The 11,928-nt window shown below is 37.8% G+C and overlaps 1 protein-coding gene across 1 annotated transcript in view; it reads right to left on the bottom strand.

The window, feature by feature from the left end:
• Window positions 1–5,798: 5,798 nt before the first annotated feature.
• Window positions 5,799–11,928, bottom strand: part of LOC124596135 (cytochrome b5 reductase 4) — a 343,575-nt gene continuing 337,445 nt past the window's right edge. The window contains exon 10 of the mRNA XM_047135155.1: window positions 5,799–6,911. Within this exon, the coding sequence (XP_046991111.1) occupies window positions 6,857–6,911 (55 nt within the window). The 3' untranslated portion in view covers window positions 5,799–6,856. The remainder of the gene's footprint in view (window positions 6,912–11,928) is intronic.

Below are 11,928 nucleotides of genomic sequence, written 5' to 3'. Positions count from 1 at the left end.
TCCCCAGTCTCTTCTCCCACTTTCTACATTTGCCGCCCTCTGCCAATGCACTTTCCCTTCCCCACTCCAGTGCTTTTTAGCTCTGTTTTCCCCACTTCATGGCCCACAACCTCCTGATGCCTGCTGGCATTCAGTTCCCTGCACATCCCACCAGACAATTCTCCTCTCTCCCTTCTGTCCCACATGATAGTTGTTCTGGCCTCGGCTGCTAGAATTGGCAGTTATGTGTGCATAGGTGTGCTTGATTGTGTGAATGAACAGTGTGTGTTTCTCTATTTCTGATAAAGCCTGTGGCCTAAAGCTTACGCGTGTCTTAATTGTGCCTGCTGGCAACTTAGCGTGTCATCTTTTTGGTAAGAACCAGTCTACCTTTTCTTACGTTGTTGATATTCCTACACAGAGTTTCCATTGTCTCATCAATGGACGTATAAGCTAACCAATTCCAGAATGCACGTGCATGGTATGAGCATGCATGTTGATGTGGAATGCAACAACACACAAGAAGTAATACTTGCTAAGATTGTATCACAAAACAGTGTGCTTATAATGAATTTTTAACTTTATCCTAGACAACTATACATTAGAAATTCATCACGAAAGTATTGTGGCTAGTGCATTTGACCACAGATCAAATGAAGATATTTTACAATATTTACAGCAATGCCTTATTCTCAATGACAGTGTGCATACAGACACTACAAGCATGTCCTCATTTTTTTCTAATATATATCAAAATGCCAAAAATCATGGAAGGCACTGGATGTAACCTTCAGTCATCAGCTGTTGAGGCCTATGTGATGCATATGGTGCATTTAGAAATGTTTCTGATTCTACACATTGAAATTGGTGGCACTTTGACTTGCAGCATACCATCAATTGGCCTTAAGGCACTGCAGAGCTGACAAAGCGATTACTGCAATATATGTGATATTTCACGTGGAGAAGCCTAAATTCTTCTGTAATCTCTGATATGCTATGACAATTTTATTTTGCACCAAGACCACATTCAAAACTGGTTCACTCTCAATGTACTGCCATATTTACTACACATGTCTGCAACAGACTACTCAGATATTGTATCCACATTCTTGCCACATGCAAAACCTAGCCCCAATGTACAAGGGTCACACATGGCACATCTTCAAACAGGCAGCTACCAAGACCTTTAACCACTCAGTTTATGCGTAAATATATCTGCAGTAAAGAATATTCTGCAAGTTTTCTGGGAGTTGGGGAAGGGGTGGGTGTGTGGGTGCACTGTTGTATGACTCAATATGAACACTGCAGCCACAGTTCCCTTATGCTGTTTTGCAATGAATGACAAGCTTCCTGGATGCTGGTAATCATCTCTAATTCCTGATTTCTCAGGGCATGAATGGAAAAACAACAGCCACATTGCCAAGAATGCAGAATCCAAGACTGGGCAATCAGATTCTTTGGTATAAAACAGTTCTCCCGGCAAATACCAATGCCCAAAGCAATGTTTTGTTGTTCTACAATACAGGATTTCACAATAAATGGATAGAAATTTCAGTCTCTGTTACACATTGTTACTTGATATTTATTGTTTTAGTACCTTCCATTCTAAAGGCCAGCAGCTACTCTGATGAACTTTCAACAGCAAAAGTAATAAGCCTTTTTCCACCTTTCCTAAAAAAAAAAAAAAAAAAAAAAAAATACAAGACTTCACAATGATATGTAAAATGCACTGGTACAGAAATGGTTTAACATAACATACTAAATGCCAGGAATGAAAGAGAGAAGAATGTTTGTTGCTAGATTTCTTGTATTTTTCATTACAAGAAAGAATATTCCAAAAAATATTTTGTGGTTCATATATTTCAGTTAATAAAGTTTTATATCACAAAAATAGTCCATGGCTAGTGAAGTACAAATGAATCACAAATTATGAAGCAGATTAAAGTTATCTGCCTTTTCTATAAAAGGTTTCATTAGGAATTACAACTGATACACAGCTGGAACAGGCAAAAAAAAAAGAAACGCACATTTTTTAAAGTCTGTCTTGAAAGTCACACACTGCATTCCAGCTCCACTCCATAACAAATAAAGTATTTAAAAAGTTACATGGTTATCTCTTTCAGATTGTCATACACACACCACCTGCACTTTAATAAATACATACATAAATATTCAATACATAACACTTCTTTTTAAATACAGCACAACCTGAAAATCTGGAAACATAATCTGGATGAGACTGCTTTAACAACATGTATTCACACGAGAACTCTCCATGGACTCCAGACTCATTAAATGAACAAGTTTTGCTACTTTAAAAGGACTATTAATTAGAAAATCACTATTAGACCTTTAGCACAATTGCTCCTTGCAAGTTAAGCGCTCAATTTATTATACTTGATTTGAATCAAATCTGGATATTTGGCTGGAAGAGATCTGCAGTCTGCACTGTACAGTAGTAGTCTCCTTTAAAAGGATAACGATCTTTCTCAAAGTAGCTCCTTTTCTACTAATGGATACGCAGTACCCCCATTTAAAATGCATTAAAATATTAATTTAGAAGTAGGTCCCGTAATGAGCAATGTGAGTACACTAGCACTTAAATTGGAATTGCTTATTTGCATGCTTCACAGATGCAGGCTGCAGTGTTAATGTATTATGTTCACTATTGCAAATCCCTGAGAGATCTCCTTCATGAAGACATTAACACAACAGAATGTGTAATCATATGAATATTTTAATGAATGTTCCCTCTACTCAATTTATTTCGACAATCTACTTGCAATTCTTAGCGGAACTAGCACTATGAGAGAAACTAATGCGAATGCGATCTGACAGAGATTACAACTACCATTAATGAGTCATATTCACTTACTTGTGACTAACGTATATGCTACATTTGGAAACAATGAAAATATGCCATAATAATCATGGTAGTCAAATTCAAATATCTAGATTTGATTCCCATTACATCATCTTAAAAGTGGAATTAGTTTTTCTTTATTTGTTCCATTTTTCAATATTTAACTGTTTTTGTCAAGTACATCAGGATAAACTGTAACAATTTGTGCAACTGAATCAAAGATTTAATTGATAGATAGAAGCACTATGTGAACTCTTCTTGTTCCTCCTCAATAAGGAAAGTCATATGCATGCTCCACACAGAAGATACGGTATATCAGCACTTTATATATCTCTGCAGATTATTTATAATATAATTCATTATATGGTTGTGATTATAGTACTCATGTAAACAATTTTAATCAGGTTGTAACAGCAAAATAATTTGGCCGACAGGAAAAACAGTGCGATTCATGCCTATGTTGTGCCATGGTCATTCAATAAAAAATCTTCAAATTTAGACAATAATTCCTTTTTTAGATAACTTCCCATGGTATCAGTAAAATAGTAGAAAAATTAAATAATAAAATAAACAAGAAAGCTATAAGCTAATTCCACATGCAGAGTTGTTACATACAACAGTTATGCACATGTCATGGTCTATGTAAATCTTTGGATTGAACGAAAATGGGGAATATGTTTATAAACATAATTCATAATCATTGAAATGATAAAAAAAATACACAAAAGAGTATAGTAAATTAAAGCAGCAGTATAGCTGTACATCGTGAGATAAAGTAAATAATAATAAAACACATTCTGTCTATAAATACAGTCATTTATGAGTCTGTGATTGTTTTTATTAGTGAATATAATTGTCCATCTTGATCAACTGACTAGTCATGGTACAAGTGTACATGTGAACTGATGAGATACCATGTACTGAGATTTAAATGTGATTCTACGGATGGCTGTGGCCACAATGCATTAATGTGTAAATTTTCAAAAATGATAAAGATGGGCAGTAATAGTGTCTAAACACGTTTTATGAAAACCAGGCTTATGAAGAGCAGTGTACATTGGAAATGTAGTACAGTCAGACACTTTTAGAACTCATAAACTGTTTATTTCATCAGTAAATAAAGTGGTAATGTCATCTAATAATTTGTACTGTTTCACCCAGTGGAGGCTCGTGCATGATTTTACCGATATGCTACAACACAGCAAGAGTACAGTAAACGCGCAGCTTAATATTGTTATGGTATTAACTTTCTCTAATGTACTGATATCAATTATGTTGTTTATAAGTTTATGACTTTTGCTATGTTTTTTTTATTAATGCATGTCCTGGATGTTTCATTCCCCCTGAACCCCGCACATCACTTTCCCAGATAACAAACGTGGAAAGCAAAAAATTGTATTGCGAGCATTACGCCTGCAGATCCAAACTGCTTTTTCTGCTGCCACCTATAGCCTTTTTACTTACAAAGGTAGTAACCATGACTCACATTGAATACGTTAATTTTACATATATAAAATTGTTTACATACATTTAAATTTTATAATTAATAATTTAAGATTGTGATGAATAAAATAAAATGGAAAAAAAATAGTGGTAGCAGCAAGAACTGAACCCGAGCTGACGAATCGTGAGTCGGTGCACTTGACCATTGCGCTATAGCACCAACAAGGCATGTGTCACTCAAAAATACTTCATGCTCTACTTGTAAATATTTACGGTATGTTTTACCTTTTCTTATAACTCACTTGGGTGAAATATTCTAGGAACTTAAAAGCATCATCTACCTGCTGCTTACATAGTTTGAGCCCTGTCCCATGCCCTCCCCTAGATAGATTTGAATTTGGAGCAGGTCTACCAGTTCTTTAACTCTCACTTTCTCCTCAAAAGATATACAGGAAAAGTGCCTCTTCAGCGGATCACCTAGAGATTCACTATGTTGCCTGCACAATATTCTACTCGTACTTTTGAAGAAAAATACTGACCCATTGCTGCGAGCAACATAGCACCCATAGTGCCGGCTGGAATGATGTCACATCAGAGCATGCACAGTCAAAAACAGACAGCTGCATCCCTTCTGTGAGTTGACAGTAGCATTGCTGACCATCATTTCAGCACTTGACACTGATTTCTAGTTACCACTGAGTGAGTGCTATAAAACATGTTTTTGTCTATTTTGTTCGCGTACCAGTACACATTTGAAGAGAAATGGTGTACTTTTAGTGTGATGTTTACAGTGTGCTGCAGCTCATTAGCACATGATCACTGGCCACCACTGGTTATACCTTTGCTGAAGACTTACATATCCATATGTATAACTGCTAAAATTGAGTATCTTTCAAAGAGCCATGCGAACATATTATTGCTGTAACAATATTGGGACATTTTGTCTCCTCAACAATAATTAGGGAAAACCACTGAATTTGCCTATTAATTTTGTTAAAGTACTAACAAAAATCATCACAGTAATGTGAAACAAATGTAAGACAAACTTCTAAAGGAAGCGATAAAATATCATGTGAAGAATAGTAAAGTATACATGTTTACTAGGGACAGATAAATGAGATTTTCTGTGGCTTAATTACCTGAACTGTATGAAATACTTTAAAATGAAATTAAGTGACTTTTGAGCTCAGTCTGTGAGACTTATTTGTGCTTACATAGTGGGTAACTCAATATCTCACATTTGACTTTGATCAATATATTATAATTTTTTTCCATGAAAGAAATTATGGAAGTATTGGATGAAACTCAATAAACAGTAAACCAGCATGATAGTGAGTCTGATTTCTAAAATAAAGGGTAGGAGGTAGCAGTTTTCAGAGGCACATATAGATTTGCTTATTTCTTAGTAATAACTACCAAGAATACTGTGTTTTTAAGTGCTATTGGAGCATCTAGAACTTTTTCTTCTCAATAGATATAACAGTCATCAATCATATTTAGCAAAACACACACACACACACACACACACACACACACACACTAGGAGGAGTAATATAAATGAAAGGACGAAATACAGAAAATTAAAAATCTCTTTGGATGTACGAGGGAAACCATATGCAAAAACAGTGTAAGTAGGTAAACAGGAAGAAGTAGTAATTGTAAAGTTATAAAGTATATGAGATAGGAAACCAGACACAAACTTTTCAAATCATATACACTGAAACTTATCAAATATTATGACAGGATTTTTGTACACCTATAAACATGGAAGTACATACTGGATCCCTTTCTGATTCTGCATTTAAAAACCCACTGAAACAGCTATGAATAACCTAGTAATATAGTATATTTACTGCTGCATCAGCTGTTCCACAAATCAATTAGTTTCACTCATAAAATATAAATTTATTACAACTACTGTCAGGTATGCCTCTCACAATTTATGTCCACCGCTTATTGTAACTGGGTTGCTATGTCTAACATTCACCTGATCATCATTTTACTCTCCTTTCTGAAGACAATGTTTTTTCAATGTACATTCATTAATAACATAAAATTCTTTGACTGTAAATATTCCCATTTCGCTGTTCATGCAGATAGATTCATTAAACAGTAGTTGAGTCACGATTTGCCTACTTGCCCCTTCAATTCCTACCTTTCCACAACTGTTTTGTTGAGATTATCAAAAGCACAGTAAATGAAACTCATTCAAAATCTAAATTTTCACATCTACTTTGCTTAGTAAAGTCGACATCTCTTGTACAAGTCAAATCTCATCCCGTCAAATTTTACTTATTATTTCATTTGTTTTCATATTCTTAAAAATGTACTCAGTTGCATATTTTTAAAACACTGTCTCTCTCACACAGCTTTCACATATAGCAAAAATATGGAATAAAAAACTAAGATATTAGTCTACACTGCCACGAAAAAAGTTCACTGCACTTCAAGCTGTCTTGTCAAATGTTCCCACTTGCTTAGCTGTTAAGAGCAACCTGATTGCAAAACCTTTGTTTTACCATACATTTTTTGGTTGCAGACGGTGTGACATGCCTGTGAGAATCCAGTACTTCATCCAACAAAGCAATGATAATTCGTTTCTGCACAATTCATTTCCTTCAGAAACCTGGAAAACAAAGATATATATGTACTATGACAATTTGTCTTACATGGTTTAATGAGAAGAGTCATTTCTTCTGCTGACAAAGCAGAACGCAAATTTTTAATTAGTTATCTTACCATCCCAATTTATTTATTTCAGTAAACAGACTACACTCAGACAGAAGAAGTCTAAAAATAATGAAAGAGGGTTCAAATATCTGTAACATATTTTCTGAAATGCACTTTGACGAGGACTAGACCAAACCTTTATGTCAACAATCATCATCACAACTGTGAATAGTCACTAGAGGAACAAGTTTATTCACACAGATGGAGGGATTTTATATTTCACAGCAAATGGAATAGAAGTAACATTGAGCAGCTGTCATGTATAAAAGGAGGATTACCAGCTCGGCTTCAATGTACTTATATATATGTTTGGCTGCTACTTAATGCCCTCTTCGATTTTGTACGTAGTGACCTAACTTCATAAAGACCATTTCATTCTGGACATTCCACATGACTATTACAACCTATTGCTACAATAAAGTAAATTTGCTATTTGTGGACTTCAGCAGTGTTGTTGTTGGTGGTGGTGGTGGTGGTGGTGGTGGTGGTGGTGGTGGTGGTGGTGGAAGGAGGGGAGGGGATGGGAGGGGAGCGGACTGGGTTGTTGAGGAAGTGGTGGTCGTGAGGGGGGAGGGGGGAGTCTTAAAGTTAAAGTTTACCCAGCTGGTGTATAAATGCATCATTTAATTTTTCTTATGTGTCTGTATGTTTATGTGGTTTCTTACTGATCCTACTCGTGCTGCTTGACTGTCGCAAAACATGCACATCAAAGACTTATTTGGAAGTACAATTAGACCCCTTAAATGTAGAAGATGAGCTGTAAGAGCATATATTGATGCTGTCATATTTTCTTCCATTTTCTTCTATAAGAACGGATGCGAACAGACAATGATATATTCTAGCAGCACTGCCAGAAACCAATCAAAACATTTTTCTGATGTCAGATGGGTAACATGAATAGACAACAGCTGTACTTGTTTAAAAAATACAAAATCCTTCAAAATTAGTAATGGGTAATAAATCTATCTTTGAATGGGGGGGGGGGGGGGAATATATCAGTGAAACAAATTTTACAGGTTTGGACATTTTGTATAGAGCTCTTCTTTGTTTCTTACCTATTTAGAGGGTAAGCCATACGAACATGAAAAAAAATTGTAATAACTAATTACATATTTACAGTAAAAAAGTAAATTTGTTCTTACTTATGGTGGAAATTCATTAACATTTCAAATTATTAACTCTGTGGCAATTTGTTATTTGTGCAGTACCTTAACTAGAAGCGATGACTAAACACTTACAGTTTGAATTGACATACAGAAAGACTAAAAAATACTGCCTGGATTTTTTTCCATCAGAAATTCACTGTACCAACATGACAAAGAAGTTTGCTGTTAATTAAAAAAAAAGTTCATGTATGTGAGTGCGCCTCCCCCCCCCCCCCCTCCCTCCCACACACACCATGATGGTCTGGTCTACCAGTGTCTGCCTAAGAAACATTGGGATGTGTCACTGCATGGTTATTATTTTGAGCCATTCACAAATACCTCTGTCAAGAGAAGTACGCATATTAGTAACAGAATTGCCACTAACAAACATCAAGGCAGATATTTCTGTCATCGCTTCATACTTTTCATCTCCCGATATCAGGACATCAAGTTGTTACACCAATTGTTTCCATTAAGAACTGTGTAATGTTTTTAAATAACATTACACAGATTTTTGCCACCCGCAAAAATTGCCAGATTTATATTCTGGAGTACTGACCATAATTTTTTCAATATGTTGGGTACATTTTCCAACATTTTCATAATTATGAAAACAACCCAATGTAATGAAATTCCTCAGCACGGAGTTGAATTTCAGAGAATATAAAAGTAAATTGCACATCATTTGTTGGAATAAGTACTGCTGCTTATGTACACACTACAGGGTATACTGCATCTGCAAATACTTAAGACAATAATCAAACTGCTGCCAGCAAGTGAACAGGAACACTGTTTAAAATGACAGGAAGGACTCACATGCAGTGGCGAATGATGGGACACCAATGGACACTGAATAAGAGGTGCAGTACTGATACTGAAACTACGAGCTGAAACTCTTCTCAGGACTAAACAAAGAAACTGTCGACATCTTGGGTTGTCGGGTGTTCTGCCGGATATCAGTGTCTTACTTGCACGATATTTCGATCACATAGCTCGTGACCTTCATCAGGTGCGACCTGAGACTGCTCCTCGAGTGGACCTGGTCCAGTATTTATGCCTATGGCCTTCCCCCTCCACCAATGTTGGCAACCAACCATGGAGAGTTTTGAGGAGTGGGCATTGGAGACAGCCACATTTAAACCCACATGCTTCTTTAGGTATGTGGATGACACCTTCGTGATCTGGCCACATGGGATGGACAGGCTCAATGAGTTTCTTGAACATCTTAACTCATGCCACCCTAATATCAAGTTCACCATGGAACTGGAGAAGAATGGCCAGCTGCCATTTCTGGATGTACTAGTCCAGAGGAAAGCAGATGGATCAATTGGCCACAGTGTGTACCGAAAACCAACACACACTGATTTATATCTGCAGGCCAGCAGCTGTCACCACCCTGCACAGAAGAATGGGGTTCTGAAGACTTTGGTCCACAGAGCACGCGCCCTGTCAGACCAAGAGAATCTACCTATAGAGATAGAACGTCTCAAAACAGTTTTCTCCAGGAATGGATACACGGACAGACAAACTGAGAGGGCACTCCAACCAGCCACTATGCCACAGGTTCCTGAAGAAGACCAAGATGAAGCAAAGAAGGTGACATATCTGCCCTATGCTGGCTCTATTTCTGCCAGAATCAGTAGGATCCTCCGTAAACACAATATCAAGTATGTTTTCTGTCCATTCAACAAGATCGGGGGACTGCTGGGGAGTGTCAAAGACGACCTGGGGTTACAAAAACCAGGGATTTACAATATACCTTGTCAATGTGGCATGTCCTACATTGGCCAGACGACAAGAACTGTGGAGATCAGGTGCAAAGAACATCAGAGGCACACTAGATTAAGACAGGTGACTAAGTCAGCCATTGCTGAACACTGTCTAGAACTAGATCATGCCATGAAGTATGAGGATACCAAGATTCTAGCACAAACACCCAGATTTTGGGACAGTGTTATAAGAGAATCGATAGAAATTAAAATGGCTGACGATCTTATGAACCATGACACAGGGTACCAGCTAAGCAGAGCCTGGGATCCGGCTCTGGAATTGTTAATGGAGCAACTGGGACAGCTGCAACACTACACAAACAGAAGAACCAGAGACATGGAGATGGAAAACGAGCCCCTGATGGACTATCAGGTGCACCAGACCAAAGATGGAACACCCAGAAGTGGGACTGGTGGGCGCGGACCGCAGAGGGAACATCCAGAGCCGCAGCGGACGAAAAACAGAGTGGCAACGCTCCAACAGGTCATGGTGAGTGGGTGCGGACCGCAGGGGGAACGCTTGGTACCCCAGACCGTAGATGAAACCCCCAGGAGCGGGTTTGGTGGGCGCGGACTGCAGAGGGAACACCTAGAACCGCAGCGGACGAAAAACGGAGCAGCAACACTCCAGCAGGTCGCAGGGAATGGGCGCGGACCACAGAGGAAGGCCATAGGCATAAATACTGGACCAGGTCCACTCGAGGAGCAGTCTCAGGTCGCACCTGGTGAAGGTCACGAGCTATGTGATCGAAATATCGTGCAAGTACGACGCTGGTATCCGGCAGAACACCCGACAACCCAAGATGTCATTAGATCGCCGGCAAAGCCTGAAGAGTTACAAAGAAACTGTCATCAATACTTGAGCAGTGAGTATATCTTAGTGCATATGTGCATTGGTGGATTTAGATACTGTATTAAAGGAGTCTTTGGGGGTCAACTTAAACTATTTAATTACTGTAACTGAATTGAATTGTTGATTGTGGTTGCAAAGACCTTTGACTGATCCTTCATTTGAGAACCACACAGCAGGGACTGTAGCTACTTTATGCATCGGACAGCAAGCACTACCTAATATGTTTCACAATGCCATGTGTAAAAAATTTATTCTTTTGGGGCTCAACCCTCAGTCCTTATTGGTGATCGAAAAGTAGAGTCAAATAGTCCTTTAGCTAGGGACCACTTGTATACCCAACAGAAGGACTGTCTTAGTGTCACTATCCTACAGTATGAAATCAAAGTATGAAGAATACACACATACTCCTGCTTAGAGAAATGGAGAAAGTCAGTTGGTGAAAGAACCAACCTTGATACCTTTATCTATTTCCAACATACAGAGGTTCACAGTTAACCTACTTGTCTATGTAAAATATACATGTAAAATCCAGTGTGAGGCTAAAATATAGTTTATAAAGTGATGTAGCAATGATAAATATGCCATAAAGTGTCTCAGTACTCATCAGAAGGGTTCTGGAAAACCCATGTTGTAGTACTTGGTGTATGCAAAATTTTTGCGCACGTGAAATCCGGTCTGGGGCGTAAAATTAGTTTTGCATTAGCGCAGTTTCACATAAGTAACTATAAAAATTTTATGGTCCCGTAAAGTTTCTTTCTCACACGAGTACCACATCCTGCTGTAGCAGGGAAAAGAAGGAAACCAGTAGAAAAATACTCCTATCAGAGCAAAAAAGGTGAATATGCACCTGTTTAAAAGATGCTGACTGAATTGTGGGATACCAATTGCTTCAATGCCGAATCAGATATTAATTGAAAATAAAGGCAAGGTTTAGAGGGAAGGGGAAGACAGGAGTCTACAAAAACTGAGAGAAAAGGAGAAGTAATAATGGGCAAAAGAAAGAAAAGATTATGTGGAGTGCTGGAAGCACCAATTATCTATTTTTAAGGAGGAGACTGGAGAACATATAACACAAAAAATTAATGACAATATGAAGGACGCTAAGAATACACTGAAGGTAAAGTAATTTTGATGAACAGGTGCAAA

Source organism: Schistocerca americana, chromosome 2, assembly GCF_021461395.2.
Source record: "Schistocerca americana isolate TAMUIC-IGC-003095 chromosome 2, iqSchAmer2.1, whole genome shotgun sequence".
Lineage (NCBI taxonomy): Eukaryota > Metazoa > Arthropoda > Insecta > Orthoptera > Acrididae > Schistocerca > Schistocerca americana.
The sequence above is the reverse complement of the archived record's forward strand: the minus strand, read 5'-3'. Positions and strand labels throughout refer to the sequence as shown.